Source organism: Cherax quadricarinatus, chromosome 34, assembly GCF_038502225.1.
Source record: "Cherax quadricarinatus isolate ZL_2023a chromosome 34, ASM3850222v1, whole genome shotgun sequence".
NCBI classification, from domain to species: Eukaryota; Metazoa; Arthropoda; class Malacostraca; order Decapoda; family Parastacidae; genus Cherax; species Cherax quadricarinatus.
The window spans coordinates 13,530,290-13,555,519 of record NC_091325.1 but is presented as its reverse complement, the minus strand read 5'-3'; the positions used below and the strand labels follow the sequence as shown (position 1 = coordinate 13,555,519).

The following is a 25,230-nucleotide window of genomic DNA, read 5'->3' as shown; positions in this document are numbered from 1 at the left end:
ATCATCAACAGGAACTTTCGTAAACAAGGAAGTAACATCAAAACTAACCATGTTAAAATCATTTAAGTCAGTCAAGGAGTTTAATTTATCAACCAAGTCTATGTTGTTTTTAACATTAAAGTTAGAAATTTTGCCAACAATAGGGCTCAAAATATCGACAAGCCATTTGGATAATTTATATGAAACTGACCCTATGGAGCTAATAATTGGTCTGACTGGATTCCCTGGGGGTGAGTTTTGCAAAGGACCTGTCCAAGTTGGCTCGCCGCGCGTCATGTGTTTAACCGTTGTGGGATCTGATAGTGAGGTGCTGGCCGACCCCTTATATAGCTTCCTTGGATGCTTCACTTTCATAGTTCCTTGATAATGTGAGTAGTCACGAAAGCGCTTGGAATTTCTCTATTCTTTCAGAGTGGTTGTTTTGCATATATATATATATATATATATATATATATATATATATATATATATATATATATATATATATATATATATATACATATTTATATATATATATATATATATATATATATATATATATATATATATATATATATATATATATATATATATATATATATATATATATATATATATATATATATATATATATGTGTGTGTGTGTGTGTGTGTGTGTGTGTGTGTGTGTGTGTGTGTGTGTGTGTGTGTGTGTGTGTGTGTGTGTGTGTGTGTGTGTGTGTGTGTGTCAGATCGTATTTCAGATGGCTTATAACCTCTACTATAAATATATACAAGTGACCATAAAAATCTTTACTTTTTCGAACACACTTAAAAAAATATTTTGCATTCTCAGCAAAGTAGTAAAAATTAAAAGAATGTATTCTATATTTTTCAGATATTTCTATCTTTATTAAAACCTTTAATGATTCTCTTTCCATGTGCAATGAATGTCCCTGTTCTTGTTTCTCTTTTTTTACATGGGTTAGATAAGTTATCTCATTGTTTTCCAGCTGGTTACGAAGAACACTAAAATAACGCTAAATAACAACGTTACTATCTGATGTTTCACAAAACTTGACACTTATAGGCTGCTCTCACGTGATCTTTGCGGTCGCGCTGATACTTCTCGAGTTAATATTTTTTCCTCAAAAATTAAAATCAAATCATATCCACTTACATTTTCCTTGTCGTCTCTCCTTTTGCTTTTGCTTTATCTTTCCTTTTCTTTTCTTTTATGTTTTTCTTCCATTTTATCTCTGCGTTTGATTCTCTTCATTTCGCTCTCTACTTACGACATCACCACATTTTCTTTACACATCATTTTCTTTCCGCGTCACTCATTTTAATTGTCAACGTCATCAGCGATGTTCAATGTGTTATTAATATCACACGTAATATAAATCAATCCTGATATTGTCCAGCTATTTCTCATTCCTTTTCCACTCTATTTCCGCTCTGCAAACAAATCACGGAACACTTCAAATTAATATTACTACACTCGTTGGTAAATATCAAAAACCTCCTGGGTATATAACATCGATCTCAGTATAAAATATTTACCCTCTACAGAGTCTTACGCTTCAAGGTTTCGAAACCCTGACATTGTTATACCCGAGGCCCCTTCCTGGAAGCTTTGTAAATGACACTGCTTGAATGACGACTAGGAATGTGATCATATTATTTGTATATTCAATTTTATCAGTATTAAACTGCATGATCCTCATAAAATAACGCTTTAGTTACATAAATCTAAAAAGTAATTTGAGAACTGTCAGTAGTTGAAAATGACACTAAGAGCATCACCGCAGAAACTTGGAAACAGCACTGAAGGCTGAAGCTGAGAAGGTCCCACTCATTGTTCACTTGAATGAAACGTTCATTCCAGACCTGCTGAATTCACACAAACAAGTGGACCAACATGTAGTTATTTCCATGCAAATACGAGCATTATTTTATTATTATTATTATTATTATTATTATTATTATTATTATTATTATTATTATTATTATTATTATTATTATTATTATTAGTATTATTATTATTATTATTCAGCTTGTTTTGATTACACATCTTGATATTATTTCTGTTGTCATCAAAGAAAAAAGACATTTTTAAAGTCGTAAAATGTGTTTTGAATCAGTGTTGACGAGCGGCATTCCACCCTATCTGAGCTAGTCCCAGGAGATGCCTGGTCAACTATGGCATCTTGTGAGCGCCTGAACGAGCTGTAAGTAAAAACGATACGAATTAATAATCTAAAGACACTGTCAGCCAAGTGTGTTAACCGTGAGGGATGGTAGGGAGAGTGATTTTTTGAACGTCACGCAGTGACTGTGTTTGCATCATCTCAAGCACTGAACGCTTCAGATAAGTTTGTATCCAGACGCTAAGTATCTTCAACATGCGTAATCGTCTGAAATAAATAATGTAATTAAACGTTGGTCATATACATGTATATGAACGTCTGAGGTAATCGTCCATCTGAACGTCTCCGTCATTCTCGTGTCAGAACGTTGGAAGGAAAGCGCTGAGGATAGTCATGCACTTAAACGTTGGTAGCTGAAAGGTGCATACTTGAAGACATCTTTTCCTGCATGACCAATGAGACAAGATCGACAGCACTCTTCACCTTCCTCTGAGGGTTGAGAGTCCGCACACTGAGGCAGGAGGGTGACCTGTCCATGCCTAGGTATCCGCTAGCTAGCGATCCCCGTCCGTAGCTCTCAGGGGCGCCCCAGTCATACCTGCCTCCTACCGCGCCGCCATCAGCAAGTGTGAGGTCTGAAGTGCTCTGGATGTTGATGCAAGGACCCAGGGGTGGAGGCGGGGGGCGCGGAGGCACTACAGGAGCTGTGTATGCCGGCTGGTATGGCTCCAACATTCGTAGTTTTCCCCATCTGTAGAAGAAATTATTAAATGTGTAACATTAGACTGTGTGGGTCATTGGAAACAAAGAGTGTTGGATGCTCGACCCTCTTCAGGTAACTACGAGGCACACTACTAACCTACTTATGTGTTCAAGGAAAAAATAATGACATGTATTCTTTAAAGGTTTGCTCTGGTCACAGAAAATGGCAAGTTATATTTGGGCGTTGATAATGACAATTCTTATTTTGCTCTCATTTTCTCAATAAATAAACTTCAATGATGTCACTAGACCACTAAATATAACAGAATAATTTTAAAACCAGTGAAGAAAGCTTGAAAGAAAATTAAGGTTTATAAATTCAAGAAGAAAATAAGGTTCATAATTTCATAAATAAAAAAAATTCCCGAACATCTATAAGAAAAAAATGTTGGAAGATTTTAGGGTCTATGGCATCGTGAGTTTAGCGTAAGAAAATGGAAGAGTTATTATTGCTATTATATTCATGGGGGAACGCTAAACCCGTAGGAGTTGCACAGCTCCTGGGAACTGGAGTTATTGAAGTTTAATCCCACGAAGAGGACACCTTCAATTCGTTAGATCACGAGCACTTAGAAGAGAAGGGAAATGAGAAAAAAGTAACAGGAAATGGAGATGGATGGTGGGAAGCAAGAAGGGAATCAAAAGTGACAAATAGAAATAATGGAGAGCAACTTGAAAAGACAAGGAAAAAAGGGGAAAATCAGAAAAGGATGCTAGGTAAACAGAACCCAAAACAGACATAATGCAACTGGTGGCTCGGAGGCAGCGCCTTCAGCTCACACTTCACGGACCCGGGTTTGATCCTGGGGTAGGTGGAGACTTTGGGCATGTTCCTTATACTTGTTGCCATTGCTCAAATAGCAGTCAATAGGACCCAGATTTTATCCGATTATTTCTGGTTGCATCCCGGGGAAGGGGGCAGGATACCAGTATATTAAAATTAAATAGGGAGACTTTGAAATGACCTGAGGTAGAATAACACCTCACAGTCTTTAAATCAAAAAAATGTGAAAAAAAGAGAACAAAGGAAGTAAGAGGATTAAGTGTGTGTGTATATACTCACCTAATTGTACTCACATAATTGTGGTTGCAGGGGTCGAGACTCAGCTCCTGGCCCCGCCTCTTCACTGATCAGTACTAGGTCCTCTCTCTCTCTGCTTCCAGAGCTTTGTCATACCTCGTCTTAAAGCTATGTATGGTTCCTGCCTCCACTATATCACTTGCTACTAGGCTATTCCACTTCCTGACGACTCTATGACTGAAGAAATATTTCCTAACATCCCTCTGACTCGCCTGAGTCTTCAGCTTCCAATTGTGACCCCTTGTTTCTGTATCCCCTCTCTGGAACAACCTGTCTCTGTCTACCTTATCTATTCCACGCAGTATTTTGTATGTCGTTATCATGTCTCCCCTGACCCCCCTATCCTCCAATGTCGTCAGTCCGATTTCCCTCAATCTTTCTTAGTAGGACATACCCCTGAGCTCCGGAGCTAGCCTTGTTGCAAACCTTTGCACTTTCTCTAATTTCTTAACGTGCTTGACCAGGTGTGGGTTCCAAACTGGAGCTGCATACTCCAGTATGGGCCTGATGTACACAGTGAACAGTATCTTGAACGATTCCTTACTATTCTCAGGTTTGCCAGGCGCCCGTATGCTGCAGCAGTTATCTGGTTGATGTGTGCCTCCGGAGACATGCTCGGTGTTATAGTCACGCCAAGATCTTTCTCCTTGAGCGAGGTTTGCAGTCCTTGGCCACCTAGTCTATACTCTATCTGTGGTCTTCTTTGCCCTTCTCTGATCTTCATGACTTTGCATTTGGCAGGACTGAATTCAAGAAGCCAGTTGCTGGACCAGATGTCCAGCCTGTCCAGGTCTCTTTGAAGTCCTGCCTGATCCTCATCTGATTTAATTCTCCTCATTAACTTCACATCATCTGCGAACAGGGATACCTCTGAGTCTATCCCTTCCATCATGTCATTCACATATACCTGGAGTTTACCTAGAGAGAGTTCCGGGGGTCAACGCCCCCGCGGCCCGGTCTGTGACCAGGCCTCCTGGTGGATCAGAGCCTGATCAACCAGGCTGTTACTGTTGGCTGCACGCAAACCATCGTACGAGCCACAGCACGGCTGGTCAGGAACCGACTTTAGGTGCTTGTCCAGTGCCAGCTTGAAGACTGCCAGGGGTCTGTTGGTAATCCCCCTTATGTATGCTGGGAGGCAGTTGAACAGTCTCGGGCCCCTGACACTTATTGTATGGTCTCTTAACGTGCTAGTGACACCCCTGCTTTTCATTGGGGGGATGTTGCATCGTCTGCCAAGTCTTTTGCTTTCGTAGTGAGTGATTTTCGTGTGCAAGTTCGGTACTAGTTCCTCTAGGATTTTCCAGGTGTATATAATCATGTATCTCTCCCGCCTGCGTTCCAGGGAATACAGGTTCAGGAACCTCAAGCGCTCCCAGTAATTGAGGTGTTTTATCTCCGTTATGCGCGCCGTGAAGGTTCTCTGTACATTTTCTAGGTCAGCAATTTCACCTGCCTTGAAAGGTGCTGTTAGTGTGCAGCAATATTCCAGCCTAGATAGAACAAGTGGCCTGAAGAGTGTCATCATGGGCTTGGCCTCCCTAGTTTTGAAGGTTCTCATTATCCATCCTGTCATTTTTCTAGCAGATGCGATTGATACAATGTTATGGTCCTTGAAGGTGAGATCCTCCGACATGATCACTCCCAGGTCTTTGACGTTGGTGTTTCGCTCTATTTTGTGGCCAGAATTTGTTTTGTACTCTGATGAAGATTTAATTTCCTCGTGTTTGCCATATCTGAGTAATTGAAATTTCTCATCGTTAAACTTCATATTGTTTTCTGCAGCCCACTGAAAGATTTGGTTGATGTCCGCCTGGAGCCTTGCAGTGTCTGCAATGGAAGACACTGTCATGCAGATTCGGGTGTCATCTGCAAAGGAAGACACGGTGCTGTGGCTGACATCCTTGTCTATGTCAGATATGAGGATGAGGAACAGGATGGGAGCAAGTACTGTGCCTTGTGGAACAGAACTTTTCACCATAGCTGCCTCGGACTTTACTCTGTTGACTACTACTCTCTGTGTTCTGTTAGTGAGGAAATTATAGATCCATCGACCGACTTTTCCCGTTATTCCTTTAGCACGCATTTTGTGCGCTATTACGCCATGGTCACACTTGTCGAAGGCTTTTGCAAAGTCTGTATATATTACATCTGCATTCTTTTTGTCTTCTAGTGCATCTAGGGCCTTGTCGTAGTGATCCAATAGTTGAGACAGACAGGAGCGACCTGTTCTAAACCCATGTTGCCCTGGGTTGTGTAATTGATGGATTTCTAGATGAGTGGTGATCTTGCTTCTTAGGACCCTTTCAAAGATTTTTATGATATGGGATGTTAGTGCTATCGGTCTGTAGTTCTTTGCTGTTGCTTTACTGCCCCCTTTGTGGAGTGGGGCTATGTCTGTTGTTTTTAGTAACTGTGGGACGACCCCCGTGTCCATACTCCCTCTCCATAGGATGGTAGAAGCTCGTGATAGGGGCTTCTTGCAGTTCTTGATGAACACGGAGTTCCATGAGTCTGGCCCTGGGGCAGAGTGCATAGGCAAGTAATTTATCGCCTGTTCGAAGTCATTTGGCGTCAGGATAACATCAGATAGGCTTGTGTTAACCAAATTCTGTGGCTCTCTCATAAAAAAATAATTTTGATCTTCGACTCTCAATCTGGTTAGCGGCTTGCTAAAAACTGAGTCATATTAGGCCTTGAGTAGCTCACTCATTTCCTTGCTGTCATCTGTGTAGGACCCATCTTGTTTAAGTAGGGGCCCAATACTGGACGTTGTTCTCGACTTTGATTTGGCATAGAAGAAGAAATACTTTGGGTTTCTTTCGATTTCATTTATGGCTTTTAGTTCTTCCCGCGATTCCTGACTCCTATAAGATTCCTTTAGCTTAAGTTCGATGTTTGCTATTTCTCTGAACAGTGTCTCCTTACACCTTTCAGATATATTGACCTCTTTTAGCCGCTCTGTTATTCTTTTCCGTCGCCTGTAAAGGGAGCGCCTGTCACTTTCTATTTTACATCTACTCCTCCTTTTTCTTAGAGGAATAAGCCTTGTGCATACATCGAGCGCCACCGAGTGTGTGTGTGTGTGTGTATCAAACACCCAACGTTTGTCATGAACTGCCTCGTCCTGACAAATCATTATTCTTACCATTGCATTTACCAGAGAGGATAAAACGTCCCAGATAGCAAGTCAAGTAGGGAATGCATACTGAAGAATGCTTCAATTTCTATGTTTCTTTTGCATCTATCAAACAAATATGTAAGCAATGCCTAATATATATCTCAGGCATATATATATATATATACATATATATATATATATATATATATATATATATATATATATATATATATATATATATATATATATATATATATATATATATATATATATATATATATATATATATATATATATATATATATATATATATATATATATATATATATATACATTTACTTGGACTATTTTTATAGTGGAATTTTACAATTCTATTAGGAATAGAAAATGTTGATGGAGTTTAAAACTTGAATAAAAGTATTTGTTATATATTCATAACTAATTACTTAACACACTAGAGTTACTGAAGCATACTTTAATAAACAAAAAGTTCAATAGAATGCCAGGGTATTGTAATTCATTACATTCTGATAAACATTGCAGTCAGTGAGAAACCTATGACCGTTGTTTCTTCTCCAGTTCTCAGATTCGCAGAGAAGTGCTGGAAAGGGCAGGCATTTTTAACTTCCAATCTACTTCGTTGCTTCGGTTTCATTTGCATCAGAGTTGAAAAGCCTGACTCACAAAGATATGTCGACAAAAATGGATGCAATGAATGAATAGCTCTTTCTGCGACTTTTGGGTAGGAATCGCACATCAAGGGCCAAAATTTTGTGATTGATTTCTCATCGAACATATCTCTTTCTCCTGAATCAGAATTCTGCGCCAGAAATTCATCTTGACAATCATCAAAAACTTTTTCATCTGACAGTTTAAATGGATTCCACACTAAATCTAGCTCCTCATAACTGAGTTCAGGAAAATAGCGGCAGAATTCATTTTCCAGTGCAGTCAAATGCTGCAAAATTTTTTTTTTTTTTTACAAATTCTGGAAGCACATAGTCTTCATTACCATCAACAAGAACTGATGCCAGTTTCTCAAACATTGCAACATTTTTGATCATGACTTTTCTCTTCCAATTTTCCAGCCTGCTCATGAAACCTTGCAAGGAATCCCTGATTTTATGTTTTTATTCCTTCCTTGCATCTTAAGATTCAGTTTATTCAGCTGCTCAAATAGGCAAGGCGCATGATTCACTCCTCATCAACCACCCAGGCAAAAAATAATTTGAGCTCATCTCTAAGCTCAAATACTCGCTCAGTTAGATTTCCGCCTGAAAAAAACATCGAACAGTTGTGTGGAAAAGCAGCAAATTATGGCCAGCATCCATGTCTATACAAAACTGCTTGAAAACCGTGAATTGAGAGCTCCTCCTTTGACAAAATTCACAAATTGAATTGTTTGATCCAAAACCTTCCTTAGTGGAGCTGGAAGTGTTGTTGATGCCAGTGACTGACGACGGATTGTACAGTGAATGCCTTTCACTTTTGGTTCTCGCTTTTTCATACAAATTTGAAATCCATATTTTGTCCCTAACATAGCTGGTGATCCATCTGTACAGCACCACAGAAATTATATTACCCCACAAAAGATTTTCCGATTCAAAGAAAAATGAAACCTTTTTCAAAATATTTGAGGCCTTAGTAGTTATTTCAAAAGGAGAACAAAAAACAAACTTTTATATAAATGGGCCGAGTAAACATATGTTGCAAACACCACCAACTGGAAACACGATGCTACATCAGTCCATTCATCAAGTTCAATTGAAAATATGCCAAATGTAGCAGACTTGATCTCCTATATAACCTGATCTTTGATGTCAATGGCTAAGTTGCTGATCCTTCTTTGAACAGTACTGTTTGATAGTGAAACTGCTGCAAGCTTTTTCTCCAGTCAGTTTCCCAACACAATTTCCACCATTTTGAGAACGCAAGGTTAGATCAAAGTTTTCCCAGTTGTATGATTTTCTTTTTCTGCTGTGTTATCTCCAGTGCTACGACATAAGAAACTTCAATAACATTTTGCTTCATTTCATGGAATACTCCCGTTAAATCCAGCTTCATCTTTTAGAGCTCATTTGTCTATGTGTTGAAAATGAACATTTTGCAAATGTTGCTTCAACTTTGTTGGTTTCATAGAATCATTTGACAAAGCTTTGCCACAAATAACACATTGAGGCCTTCCTTCTCAGTTGGTGATGATAGATGTGAAACCTCATTGAATATATGAATCATTGTACCCACTTTTTTGACACTCATGATGCGCTCCAAATATTGTGAATAAAATACAAGAATCAGTCAAATAAAAAGTGAAATATTTATTCTTATTTTTTCAACAATCTGTGACATTCAATAAACGTAACTGAATGTCACAAATTAAATTAAAAACAAACTACAATTCTACAGATTGTACATAATCTACAGGACATCACACTTTGTTGAGCAGTGGTTCCAGTTCCCTCTGAAATCCCCTCAAATTCCCCAAGGGGAAGAATTCTCCCCTGGTTGAGGACCTCTGTACTGGAAGTTCTAATATCTAATTAACCTGTCTGCAGTGTATATTTACCTCTAACAAAAAAATATCCTTAAACGTTTTTTTATTAGTTTTGAAGTTGTGCTTACTACTAGTCAAAGTTACTATAATTCGTAAGCCTTCGTAATGTTCTGGTTGACAGAGAAGTTTGAGTTCACCTGAGCACTTTGCCTCACCTGTTGATGAAGAGCGTGATGGCTCCGGCCCAGATCATGAGCACGACCAGCACCAGACAGATTTCCTCCACTCTCACTGTCACCGTGCCCACGGACACTGTTGGTGGGGAGGGCACTTTGTGGAAGTTGCCACCCACTCCGCGGGGCGGCGGACCATAGGGCGCCCGCGGTTCCTGGTACACTGGAACTCCAGCCGACACGATCACCTCCGGGAACTGATGGCCCAAATGAGGGTGCGGTTGTGACGAGTCAGCCGAGGATGGACGCTCTGTGGAGAGACGGGAGTGAATAGGCACTATTTACACTAGATCCACGTGAAGTATTGTCAACAATAGCTTAGAAAAGCCCCGTTGTAAAACTTTTATATGGTCAGTTAAAAACAACAACTCTGCAACGTGTCTTAGGGAAGAGCTGGTGCCCTACCTCAATGCAAAGCCCAGCCTTATTTAATGAATGCTACCACTGATGCCACCCACCACAGGCTGACTAACACCCAAGTCTCTATTTACCGCTAAATGAACACGAAAGACAAGTGTAAGGAGAAGCAGCCACAGATCTCGACACTGTCAAGTTGGACCCTGAATCCTTAATTGGCAGCCATTTACATCAATAATGCGGATATAATAAAAGTCGGGTGTTTGATGTGTTTAGCTGAATCACCTAATTCGGAGATTTATTTCTTACGGAAGGCAATTTTTTTATTGAGGTATATGGATAGAAAATTTGAAGAAAATGATCATCAGTCTAAATTAGTTTGGCTAGAAATTTGTATAAATCAAGTCAACTCGATCCATAAAACACACGAGCAACACTTACCTTCATTTAGTAATACAGACACTCAAGTATTGCACATGTATCTTATTCATCAATTTGTTGGTATTGTATGTTAATAGGACACAACATGCGATTTGTGAAAGTCTCAAAAAATGCCTTGAACCCCAGACCGTGTTTAATTAGCAATATTTTTTCGGTATATAATACCATTGATATGCATTTTTGTCGGTATTATAAACCGTCAACAGCATGATACTCAATCGTGAAACTGTTTTTTTTAAAAGAACAACAATATAGAGTAAGCTGCATGCTAACTTATGAACGACAGCAAGACAATACCAAAATACAGAATCCAAATAACTTCCTGCCCACATTACTATTGAAAAGACACACGTTGGGATTACGTTTCGCGCTGTTAAAAACGTTGTGCCGGTGTAAAATGAGTGTGGAAAGCTATAGGTTCGAACCAACGAACTCCGATAAGGTGTATATCTTAGTGAAAATACATCGAGTGGTGCATTTATCACTGTATATACATTAAGGTGTGTATACTATCTCAGCATTTATGCAACGAGGTGTATATCTGTGCGAAGTATTCGAGATGTAGCTTTGAGTTGTTATCTATGTTGTTTTATTTCCTATTGTATTTTTGAGAATGTTTTGTCAATGTATTTTGTCTTTAAATAAAATATATATCAAATATAGGGGGTGGTAGGAGAAAATTCTCAAACAGCTTCAGGGAGAACCTTGAGATTTCCCTGAAACAAGTTTATTCTTTTCTCTGAGGATGAGGGTCCCTAGGACAGTTCTAGAGGTGGTACCTCCCTATATGTTATATATATATATATATATATATATATATATATATATATATATATATATATATATATATATATATATATATATATATATATATGGAGTATATATGGAGTATATGTAGAAAAAGAGAGAGGTTAAGAGAGTGGTGAAGCAATGTAAAAAGACAGCAAATGAGAGAGTGGGTGAGATGTTATCAACAAATTTTGTTGAAAATAAGAAAAAGTTTTGGAGTGAGATTAACAAGTTAAGGGAGCCTAGAGAACAAATAGATTTGTCAGTTAAAAATAGGAGAGGAGAGTTATTAAATGGAGAGTTAGAGGTATTGGGAAGATGGAGGGAATATTTTGAGGAATTGTTAAATGTTGATGAAGATAGGGAAGCTGTGATTTCGTGTATAGGGCAAGGAGGAATAACATCTTGTAGGAGTGAGGAAGAGCCAGTTGTGAGTGTGGGGGAAGTTCGTGAGGCAGTAGGTAAAATGAAAGGGGGTAAGGCAGCTGGGATTGATGGGATAAAGATAGAAATGTTAAAAGCAGGTGGGGATATAGTTTTGGAGTGGTTGGTGCTATTACTGGGATTGGCAGAGAGCATGCATAGTTCCTTTGTATAAAGGCAAAGGGGATAAAAGAGAGTGCAAAAATTATAGGGGGATAAGTCTGTTGAGCTTACCTGGTAAAGTGTATGGTAGAGTTATTATTGAAAGAATTAAGAGTAAGACGGAGAATAGGATAGCAGATGAACAAGGAGGCTTTAGGAAAGGTAGGGGTGTGGACCAGGTGTTTACAGTGAAACATATAAGTGAACAGTATTTAGATAAGGATAAAGAGGTTTTTGTGGCATTTATGGATTTGGAAAAGTAGTATGACAGGGTGGATAGGGAGGCAATGTGGCAGATGTTTCAGGTGTATGGTATAGGAGGTAGGTTACTGAAAGCAGTGAAGAGTTTTTACGAGGATAGGGAGGCTCAAGTTTCCCAGAATATTTCCCAGTAAAAGTAGGCCTTAGACAAGGATGTGTGATGTCACCGTGGTTGTTTAATATATTTATAGATGGGGTTGTAAGAGAAGTAAATGCGAGGGTCTTGGCAAGAGGCTTGGAGTTAAAAGATAAAGAATCACACATAAAGTGGGAGTTGTCACAGTTGCTCTTTGCTGATGACACTGTGCTCTTGGGAGATTCTGAAGAGAAGTTGCAGAAGTTGGTGGATGAATTTGGTAGGGTATGTAAAAGAAGAAAATTAAAAGTGAATCCAGGAAAGAGTAAGGTTACGAGGATAACAAAAAGATTAGGTGATGAAAGACTGGATATCAGATTGGAGGGAGAGAGTATGGAGGAGGTGAATGTATTCAGATATTTGGGAGTGGACGTGTCAGCGGATGGGTCTATGAAAGATGAGGTGAATAATAGAACTGATGAGGGAAAAAGGGCGGTGCACTTAGGAGTCTGTGGAGACAAAGAACTTTGTCCTTGGAGGCAAAGAGGGGAATGTATGAGAGTATAGTTTTACCAACGCTCTTATATGGGTGTGAAGCATGGGTGATGAATGTTGCAGCGAGGAGAAGGCTGGAGGCAGTGATGTCATGTCTGAGGGCAATGTGTGGTGTGAATATAATGCAGAGAATTCGTAGTCTGGAAGTTAGGAGGAGGTGCGGGATTGCCAAAACTGTTGTCCAGAGAGCTGAGGAAGGGTTGTTGAGGTGGTTCGGACATATAGAGAGAATGGAGCAAAACAGAATGACTTCAAGAGTGTATCAGTCTGTAGTGGAAGGAAGGTGGGGGTAGGGGTCGGCCTAGGAAAAGTTGGAGGGAGGGGGTAAAGGAGGTTTTGTGTGCGAGGGGCTTGGACTTCCAGCGGGCATGCGTGAGCGTGTCTGATAGGAGTGAATGGAGACAAATGGTTTTTAATACTTGACGTGCTGTTGGAGTGTGAGCAAAGTAACATTTATGAAGGGATTCAGGGAAACCGGCAGGCCGGACTTGAGCCCTGGAGATGGGAAGTACAGTGTCTGCACTCTGAAGGAGGGGTGTTAATGTTGTATTTTAAAAACCGTAGTGTAAAGCACCCTTCTGGCAAGACAGTGATGGAGTGAATGATGGTGAAAGTTTTTCTTTTTCGGGCCACCCTGCCTTGGTGGGAATCGGCCAGTGTGTTAATATATATATATATATATATATATATATATATATATATATATATATATATATATATATATATATATATATATATATATATATATATATATATATATGTATATTTATATATATATATATATATATATATATATATATATATATATATATATATATATATATATATATATATATATATATATATATATATATATATATATATATATATATGAGTTTTATACTAAAAGTTTACTTTATCTTTAAGGGAAGAAAATATGACGTATGGTGTTGCACATGTTAGGTGCTTCCCTAATGACTCTCCTGCAGACGTTAGGCTTTAACTAACTGACCAACCTTAAAATTAATGAATGAACTCAGTCAAGAGAAAGAATATAAAAATATGAGAGTAAACTATAAATAACAAGGGATTATAAAATCGCCTGAGGACATGTAATAAAAATCAGTATTTTAAGAAATTCGATATTATCAGCAGGATTTTGATCAGAATGTGAAACAGCGCATGGACAATTTAAATAATGTATTATTGGCTCACTAATACTGTCAGTTTGTGTAGCAAAGTCAAGGTCTCCGCAATTATTTAATGTTCTTACCCCACAAACAGTGTTACTCTGTGGGAGTATTTTTGTCAGGAAGAAAATGGTAAAACGTTTTACCTGAGGCTGGTCTTAGTCCCACAGTGACCAGCAAAGAATATTGCACAAGCATCTCTCATTTCAATCAGATTCAGTACATGGGATTGTACGTATATGTGGCGGCCCTATTCCTACCAGGAATTCTCTTTTCCAGATAAAAATTCGCTCTTACTCGACTAGAGTAGATGGTCACTATACGTTTATTACAACATTTGGCTGAGGCTTTTCGCTAGCTTTCCTGTCGCCATGTTGAAGCTAAATATTACTTTAGATTTTTTTTTCTGCTTTCCATCACATTTAAAAAACAGAATTTTATCATTTCCAAAGATATAAGAAATTCGATTTGAATATAAATTAAATAAATTAGAAATGTTCTAAGAACGCATCACTGAAGGGAAAATATTTATGGAAAGATAGGAAAACATAAAAACTTTAATTAACAGTAAGTTAATAATGGAATCTCTGAACTGATGAGATACAAGTTTTATTTACTGCAGTATATTTACAAAAGAAATATTAGTGGTTTCTAAGTCTATGAGAACATAACACGATACAACTAGTCCGAAGTATGACGGAAGTTCACTGCTTGTCATGGATGATGAGACACATATGCAGCACCTGGGTATGATGAGACACATATGCAGCACCTGGGTATCTTCAGTGAGACATATCATTAAGTGGTCTCCAATATACCATTGATTTAACGATACCACTAGCAGAGTAATTTTTTTTTTTTTTGCAGACACAGTGTTGCTGTGCTGTATAATGTCCAATAATAAAGCCCTGTCTACTTAAAGTGGAAAACGATGAAATTACTTGCAGATTTACTCTGTATATTCTTCTTCTGTGCCACTCGCAGCCTGCAAATATATCCCGAGAGGTATATTTCTCTCAGCATATAGCGTATATATGCTCCGAGATTATTTTAGTACCTAACTGAGGGATTAAAGTACTTTTGCTCTGATGGTGAAAATGTTACGTGTAGCCTTAATGACCCTGTTATAGTCGAGAGGCTTGAAACCCCATTAACAAACCAACGTCTATAATACGCTCAGGAAATGTTAATCTAACCCTGTAGACCCATTAACCGAGAAAAAGAAATGAGTCATGTGGGCTGCTTCAGGTCCCTCCAATCCTTCTTCATTTCTGCGATTTACCAAGACAAGTAACATGGCTGCTCTTATCTTCCTCCACTTCTCTTTGTTTACCTTTGGCTTCCGCTCTTTCATTTTCACTTTAACTCGCTTCTTTATACTGATGGTTTGCGGTAGTGATAAAGTGATAGATTATACACATATGCGACATCTGGGTATCTATGTTTCGAAGACGTCTCGCCAACCAGCACCCAGGTGTTGCACATTGTTTTATTCTTTAACTCTGTTTCCTTTCTCTGTCTCATTCTGTGTTTCATTACGCACTGTAACGCTTAAGTATATTGAAATAATGAATAAAAGACATAAGACGCAGAACGATCTTTTATAGGGCAACGTTTCGCTCTGGCTAGAGCTTTGGGGGCTTGATAATGTTTTACACATAGTGTAATGCTGCCCCCAACAAACGTTTGTCTTGCAACCTGCGTTTTTTCTTTACTATTACCAAGACCTCATTTGAATTTATGTTAAAATAATTGTAAATACTATGCCAAGATTTAAGTACAAATAGTAGCACCTGGTCTTACAGTAGGAGGGAAGGGCGTGTTGCTATTGTAGAAGGGTTCTTGAGGTACCTCTCTCCCTAGAATCAATCCTGATTACCTCCCATTTTCCAGATGTGTGATCCCTCACGGATTTAGCTCCTCAAAATAATAATAATAATATTACGTCGTGTGTTAGTGAATATTGTGCAAAAAACGCTCCATATAGAATGTCATTTTCCGTGATTAGTTGGAACCGGACGTATATTATTCCTGGTCACTCAGCGTGGCCAGAAGAGCAGTGAGGTATGTGTGCAGCAGTACGTTGAGCGCAGCACCTGCAGCAAGACGTTAAAAACTTACTTATACAAAAATGTAATATATTAATACAACCTATTCTACTACATCCCAACATCACTATTCTCCAGTACTCCTTTACCCAGTACTCGCTTTAAGTCACTAGCATACTGTTACTAGTGAGTAAAACAAAATATATAAAATTATAAACATTTATTAACAAGGAGGGTCCATGATTCCCTCCCTCCTCCTGCCGGTCTGTCTACCATCAGGCTAAAACAATATACGAGTACTCTCCCAAAACTTAAACAGGCCTCTGCACACTAGGGCCTTACAGGTAAACATAAGAGTACTTAAAACAATAAAATAACCTATGGTATAAACTTACAAAAAAAAACCATCCTACAAAAAACAAACCCTGTTGTCTTAGTACATCTTGCTGCAGATGCTGCGCTCAACGTACTGCCGCACACACTTCACCCTTCTCTCCTGGCCACTCTGACTGACCAGGAATAATACGCGTCCGGTTCCAGAACTAATAATAATAATAATAATAATAATAATAATAATAATAATAATAATAATAATAATAATAATAATAATAATAATAATAATAACAATAATAATAACAATAACAATAATAATAAAAATAATAATAATAACAACAACAATAATAATAATATTAATAATTAGCATTTGGCAGTAACTTAAACGTACCTTCAATATAATCATCCTGAAAATATTCCATTTCAGAAATTTCCTCTAGTGGCTTCAAGGTGGGCGGAGTGGGTTGAAGCGTTGTGTCGGTGGTGGTGGGCGGGAGCGGGGGCGTGGATGTGGGCGCAGGAGTGGGTGTTTCCCGTTGTGTTAAGGTGAGGGAGGACACATGGTCTGGTGGGGTGGTGAGGCTTGCCATCATTCCAGCGAGGACCTGGTCACGGGGAGACACACTCAGTATTACACGGGGTGACACACTCAGTATTACACGGGGTGACACACTCAGTATTACACGGGGTGACACACTCAGTATTACACGGGGTGACACACTCAGTATTACACGGGGTGACACACTCAGTATTACACGGGGTGGGTAGCACTGCACACTGTTTATTTGATCTTATCTAAGACAACAACTAATTAGGGTTTATAAATTAACATATATATATATATTATATATATAATATATATATATATGTATATAATATATATGTATATATAAATATAATATATATGTATATGCAAAACAACCACTCTGAAAGAATAGAGAAATTCCAAGCGCTTTCGTGACTACTCACATTATCAAGGAACTATGAAAGTAAAGCATCCAAGGAAGCTATATAAGGGGTCTGGTCGGCACCTCACTATCAGATCCCACAACGGTTTAAACACGTGACGCGCGGCGAGCCAACTTGGAAAGGTCCTTGGCACAACTCACCCCACAAATTATTCTACCCAAGAAATAAGAAATTTTAAAGATTATTTGTCCAGTGTATTATTGAATTCTTCCCAAATTCTATTAATTATAAATGGATCTAATTTATATAAACCAAAGGAAATATTCATATTATTGTCAAAACTGCTTTTTATGAAACAAGATTCAATTATATTCCTGTCGACCATGGACTTGCTTGATACTACTTTCTCAACTTTTTGAAAATCAATTGGATGGTTAAAATCTCTTACATGAATAAATAGAGCATTGGAATCTTGTCCAGTTCTAATGCTATATTTATGTTGTTTTAATCTTAGTTCGAGATTTTTACCAGTTTGACCGTAATAAACTTTATCGCAAATTTTACAAGGAATCTTATAGACACATCCATCAGCATTTTGGGGGGAATTCTTTATCAAAAGTTTTTTTACTGTATCGAGATTTTTGAATACAACTTTAATATTAAAAGTCTTAAGAAGAGAAGGCATATCAACCAAGTTTTCATGGTAAGGGAGAACCAACATATTTTTATTTGAATAAGGCTGGTTGTCCCTTTTTGGATTGTAAAAAGTATTTCTGGCAACTTTAAAAGATTTATCAATTACATTTCTTGGGTATTTTAAATCATTACCTATTTCATAAATTTTGGATATTTCCTCATCTATGAACTCAGGACTACAAATTCGTAAAGCTCTCAGAAACATTGATGAGAAAACAGACAGTTTGACTCTATCTTGATGCGAGGAATAATAGTGGACATAGGAACAGTTATTAGTAGGTTTTCTGTAAATTTTAAATTTGAATTCATTATTACCCTTAATAATTAAAACATCTAGAAAAGGCAATGAGTTATTTTCTTCAAACTCAACAGTAAAGTTTATTGAATGGGCTAAGCTTTACTGTTGAGTTTGAAGAAAATAACTCATTGCCTTTTCTAGATGTTTTAATTATTAAGGGTAATAATGAATTCAAATTTAAAATTTACAGAAAACCTACTAATAACTGTTCCTATGTCCACTATTATTCCTCGCATCAAGATAGAGTCAAACTGTCTGTTTTCTCATCAATGTTTCTGAGAGCTTTACGAATTTGTAGTCCTGAGTTCATAGATGAGGAAATATCCAAAATTTATGAAATAGGTAATGATTTAAAATACCCAAGAAATGTAATTGATAAATCTTTTAAAGTTGCCAGAAATACTTTTTACAATCCAAAAAGGGACAACCAGCCTTATTCAAATAAAAATATGTTGGTTCTCCCTTACCATGAAAACTTGGTTGATATGCCTTCTCTTCTTAAGACTTTTAATATTAAAGTTGTATTCAAAAATCTCGATACAGTAAAAAAACTTTTGATAAAGAATTCCCCCCAAAATGCTGATGGATGTGTCTATAAGATTCCTTGTAAAATTTGCGATAAAGTTTATTACGGTCAAACTGGTAAAAATCTCGAACTAAGATTAAAACAACATAAATATAGCATTAGAACTGGACAAGATTCCAATGCTCTATTTATTCATGTAAGAGATTTTAACCATCCAATTGATTTTCAAAAAGTTGAGAAAGTAGTATCAAGCAAGTCAATGGTCGACAGGAATATAATTGAATCTTGTTTCATAAAAAGCAGTTTTGACAATAATATGAATATTTCCTTTGGTTTATATAAATTAGATCCATTTATAATTAATAGAATTTGGGAAGAATTTAATAATACACTGGACAAATAATCTTTAAAATTTCTTATTTCTTGGGTAGAATAGTTTGTGGGGTGAGTTGTGCCAAGGACCTTTCCAAGTTGGCTCGCCGCGCGTCACGTGTTTAAACCGTTGTGGGATCTGATAGTGAGGTGCCGACCAGACCCCTTATATAGCTTCCTTGGATGCTTTACTTTCATAGTTCCTTGATAATGTGAGTAGTCACGAAAGCGCTTGGAATTTCTCTATTCTTTCAGAGTGGTTGTTTTGCATATTCTGAAATCACCTGTTTACTGTGATCTTATTGCATATATATATATATATATTCACTTGTTCGTGGTTGTGCATCAAACGGGAGTAGAATGAAATTAGCTCAGAGGCACCTACACCACCGTATGTCCTCGGATCAAGGCAAAACATCTAGCTCTGCTGGATGCTTGATTCTTGTAGGATTGCGTGGTCCTGTGAGTTAGAGCGTCATATGGTTTTCGCTCACCATGAGGCGGACCAAATCAACATGCGTTTGAATCCTCGGCTAATCCTAGTGTTGATATATATATATATATATATATATATATATATATATATATATATATATATATATATATATATATATATATATATATATATATATATATATATGAGAGAGAGTCACAATATTGTGAAATAATAATAATAATAATAATAATGAAAATAATATAACTAAATGAAGCGCTAAATCCGAATGACTTCGAAATGAGCTGATGTACGTAACAGCTCGTAGCTTGTAAAAAAAAAAGTAGGAACCCTTAACCTAACCTTGTAAAACCCTTATGTAAAAAAATACCTTGATGATCAGCGTACAAAGAATGTTGTTACTCTGCGAGACAGAACCCAACTGTGTGTTGCCCTTATTTTTGGGTTATTATTAACAAAAATCATTTCGTTAATTAGTTTACGAAAAACACCGTTTAAAGTTTTAACAATTAAATATTATTTTTTAATGCCTATTCAGATAAAAAAGGTAATTTAATTACATCCGGTGTAAATGGAGCTTAGAAGCCCTGTTCAGATTACATTTCCCTTCATTGTGGGAGACTAATGATTCATTCAACATTTAAGCAAAAATTTAGTCGCTCTACTGAGAATAATTATTTTTATATTTGGCTGGACTGTTTTGCCGACGATAAATTGTATACGCTGGATTCTGTAGCGAGTTAACTATATACAAGTCGACCGTAAAGTCGTCGTAAGCTCTCCTCTCCTATGTGCGGGTTATTCGTGTATTGTTCCAGTCACGGTATTGTGCCTCTTTGTTTTTATGCGAGTTAATTAGTTTGTGGCTCAGTACACTAAGTGCAGTAGTGAGCTGACCAGCTTATTGATCAATACTCTGGGTGTAGTAGTGAGCTGACTAGCTTATTGATCAATACTCTGGGTGTAGTAGTGAGCTGACCAGCTTATTGATCAATACTCTGGATGCAGTAGTGAGTTAACTAGCTTCTTGTTTAATGTAAATTCCATTCCGTGTAGTTCTACAAAAATTCTGTTAACGGGCTGCCGGTTAGATAGAAGTGAACAGAGGCAAGTAATTTATATGATTTGACATGCTGTTGTAGTGTGAGCGAAGTAATATTTATGAAGGGATTCAGGGAAGCCGGTTAGACGGACTTGAGTCCTGGAGGTGGTAAGTGCATATATATATATATATATATATATATATATATATATATGTGTGTGTGTGTGTGTGTGTGTGTGTGTGTGTGTGTGTGTGTGTGTGTGTGTGTGTGTGTGTGTGTGTGTGTGTGTGTGTGTGTGTGTCTGTGTGTGTGTGTGTATGTATGACGTGCCGAATAGGTAAAATTGTTCAATTAGCAAGAACTCATTTAAAATTTTCGAAAATTTTCTCTTATACGTTTAAAGATATATATTTTTCCGTTTATGCTAATGTAAAAATTAATAATTTTGTACTAAAAGAACCTTAGAAAACTTACCTAACCTTATTATAACAAGCGCAATTTAATTTATCCTAATCCAACTAAAAATATTTTAGTAAGCTTACAATAATTTATTAATAAACGAACACAATGAAATAAAAAAAAATTTCTTTAGGGTCAGATTGATTTTTGCGAAATTGTTGCATGCACAAACTTTTGCTTGCCCTAATCGGCAAAAAATGAGTTACTATTTAAGCCAAAATCGCAAGTTTAACCTATTCAGCACGGCATATATATATATATATATATATATATATATATATATATATATATATATATATATATATATATATATATATATATATATATATATATATATATATATATATATATATATATGCAATAAGATCACAGTAAACAGGTGATTTCAAAATATGCAAAACAACCACTCTGAAAGAATAGAGAAATTCCAAGCGCTTTCGTGACTACTCACATTATCAAGGAACTATGAGTTCCTTGATAATGTGAGTAGTCACGAAAGCGCTTGGAATTTCTCTATTCTTTCAGAGTGGTTGTTTTGCATATATATATATATATATATATATATATATATATATATATATATATATATATATATATATATATATATATATATATATATATATATATATATATATATATATATATATATATATATGTCGTGCCGAATATGTAAAACTGGTCAATTAGCAAGAACTCATTTAAAATTAAATCCTTTCTAAAATTTTCTCTTATGCGTTTAAAGATATATTTTTTCATTAATGTTAATGTAAAAAATTTTAATTTTGCTCCAGAAGAATCTTAGAAAACTTACCTAACCTTATTATAACAAGAACAATTTATTTTAGCCTAACCCAACTAAATATATTTTAGATTTGTTTACAGTAATTTAATACTAAACAAACACAGTGAAATATATTTTTTTTCGTTAGGTTCAGAATGATTTTGGCGAAATTATTGCATACACAAATTTTCACTTGTCCTATATGGCAAGATGAGCGTTGCTATTTAAGCCAAGATCGCAAGTTCTGCCTATTCGGCACGACATATATAATATATATATATATATATATATATATATATATATATATATATATATATATATATATATATATATATATATATATATATATATATATATATATATATATATATATATATATACATACATACATACATTTCTGGTGTAATATATAGGACCCCATAGACTCGAAGAAGTAAGCTAAATAGCTTCAAGAAAAAATCTTGGATGGTTAAATACACAGAAAGGCTTGTATTTCCTTAATGAATATACACTGGGAGTTTATATTAATTCCTATTATAAGTAATAAAATATTCTTGACTGGTGGTAAACAGGTTACATGGAGCCTTAACGACCTTCGTATAGACGCTAATCTTGTAGCCCAGTTAATCAAGCAACCTTAACCAAAACATTGTCAACAACGTATAACAAGAGACAGCACACATAATACCTATTATCTTCACTCAGAAGAAAGCAAGTCTTGGCATATATAACAGTAAACAATGAAGTGAAACATGGTGATGGTGCTGCCAGCAGTATTTTCTGGCTCAGGTGTAAACAAGTCGTTGGCAGACACGCTCGTTCTTTCCACATGCCCTCCAGACCACCCAGCCACCAACCCACCCACCATCCCGCTCGCCCACTTATCCACCCACCCACCCGTTCTTTCACCCATCAAGTCTTAAACATCCACTCACCCTCTGCTACTTACAAAGCTATTCGCCCTCCTATCTACCCAACTATCCACCCTATAGTTCACCCACCAGCCCCCATAATCCACACGTCTCCATCAACCATCACTCTTCATCACCCACCAATCTCTATCACCCATTTCTTCAATCACACACTTCCGTAGCCAGTGATAGGTAAACAGTGTGTGGCCTTCATTAAGGTGGGAGGGTATTTGTCGTCTAGCACCACCGGGCAGTGAGAAAACTGGAAAACAAAAACAGTATTTTTATGGATTAAAAGGAAACGGAATAAAGAAAAGATAAGGCGAAATAAAAAAAAAACTAAAAATAAAGAAGTAAGAGAGAAAGAAGGACAGATGCCATCTCGAGGGGTAACACCATAATATATATTTCTTTACGGAATGTTTTCTTTTAGTAATCAGCTACTTTACTGGACCTCGTAAGTACTCTTTATGGTCATTCCAGTTCCTCCAGACGCTACTTCTCTCTCTTTCCTAGAGTATCCCACCTCAGTTCCAGCCAACTCTTACTATATATTTGCCTCCTACCGTTTTACCATAATAAATTACGAAGATCTTCAACGGTTTCACAGTTTCTGGGCCAATCTGGGCAGAAATCCTTATCAAAAGAGGGCGTGTCTGTATTCACTTCTGTTAACGTTATTTTTAATGGGCGGGGGTAGACCGGGAAGCCAATGGAAGGCCTCGGTCAGATCGCCAAAAGCTCCGGTACCGCGTAAGGACCCACTTATTCTGTTTCCTGTCGAACCATACCTAACCTAATCTAATTTCTATTGATGACTACCGACAACCAATTGGCAACTTCAGAGACATATATAATTAAAATTTTTAGATGGAAATTTAAGTTGGAGACCTCTTCAGGCTCCCCAGAGGCTGGACCAGACACACGGATTCAGCGAGCATTCACTTTATGGATCGCCACACTTTGAAAGGCCTCGGTCAAATGACCAAAGGCTCCAAAGGCGGGTCATCATCTAAGACAAACGTCAAGAAACACTTGTCCTGTTTCTTGACGAACCTTACTTAACCTAAGTCACACTGAGGAACTGTATACCGGCATTTCACAGTAGCTCTCCACTTAAATATGTTATAAGTACACAACTCTTGTATCACTCACAAGTTTCGCTGAAGGAAGTGAAAGGAAAATAGGATAATGAAAATGAAGAAAGAGCGAAGTGATAAGGAAATAAAAGTATAAGATACCATAATTAACAGTGGTACTCTTGGTCCTCTATCATCCCTGCTTCCTGTCCAAACATAGCTTACCTGAGACGAGCTGGTAGAAATCGTTTACTGATTGGTTTCCCTGCCTTTCCTCTTGTTTCTTTCAATCTTCTGTGCTAAAAAAAGAGAATAGGCCATACTGAGTGTGATGCTATGTTGGAGATAAGTTGGAATGAGTTTTAGGAGTGTAGGAATAAAGCGGAGGAGTGAGGGTGTGAGTTAGAGGAGTGTGGGAGTTAGATGGAAGGCTGTATTTAAGATATGGAAAGTTTGAGCTAGATGTGTACTTTTGTAAAAACGAATAACTTCGAGATATTTTGGAGTGAGCTATAGAGGTACGGGACTGAATTGTCTGGGTTTAGAATTATGTTGTAAGGTGTATTACAGGTAATTTTAAAGGTTTAAGACCACAGAACTTCGTAAGATTTCTGTGGATTTAGTCACACGTTCAAAAGGGGATTTTTTGTAGGGCGTCGTTTCGCTTACATTGGGCATTATTAAGTACTGGATAAATTCTCATGTAGGTGAAACGACGAGCTAATAAAAGTATCTTTATTTTACCACATGTTGGCTACGGCACACTTCAAGAAGATCAATGTTCTCAGGGTCCAGCTTGATGACATCTGTTACATGACGAGTCACGACAGACAGCCATCATCACACTCTTTCTCTGACTGTAACTTCCTCAGGGACGTCATTCAATCAGTGATCATTCATATATCGTCTGTCTCTCACTAGTTGATTTAATATCTTCATTATGTGTCCCAAAGCCCATCCTGTGGACGGAATTCAGAGACAACTCACTCAGAATTGCTCAAGAAATGTCAAAGCATTTCATCCACAGTGGCATATTTCCATCCATTCTGGAAAAATGCCTGACTTTGCCTATTGTAAATAACGCATAGCCACTTAAACTTGTTGAAATTATTAAAATATTTCCTGCTGACGACCACTAGCAACAGGTGTTTCTCAGCAAATAGATATTTGAGAAATAATACAATGAATCACAATACCCTAGCTGGAATAGTTCACTTTAAATAAATGGTTTTTGAACTCTTGAGGATGAGACATTAACTTAGTTTGTGCACTTTAAGAAAGTCAGTGCT

General features: G+C 37.1%; 1 protein-coding gene across 1 annotated transcript in view; it reads right to left on the bottom strand.

Moving 5' to 3' along the window:
- Positions 1 to 700: 700 nt before the first annotated feature.
- Positions 701 to 25,230, bottom strand: part of LOC128693786 (uncharacterized) — a 199,696-nt gene continuing 175,166 nt past the window's right edge. Inside the window, exons 2-4 of the mRNA XM_053783661.2 lie at positions 16,805 to 17,018; positions 9,782 to 10,049; positions 701 to 2,859 (exon numbers count right to left, since the gene is read on the bottom strand). Coding sequence (XP_053639636.2) covers positions 2,508 to 2,859; positions 9,782 to 10,049; positions 16,805 to 17,006 — 822 coding nt within the window. The 5' untranslated portion in view covers positions 17,007 to 17,018 and the 3' untranslated portion in view covers positions 701 to 2,507. The remainder of the gene's footprint in view (positions 2,860 to 9,781; positions 10,050 to 16,804; positions 17,019 to 25,230) is intronic.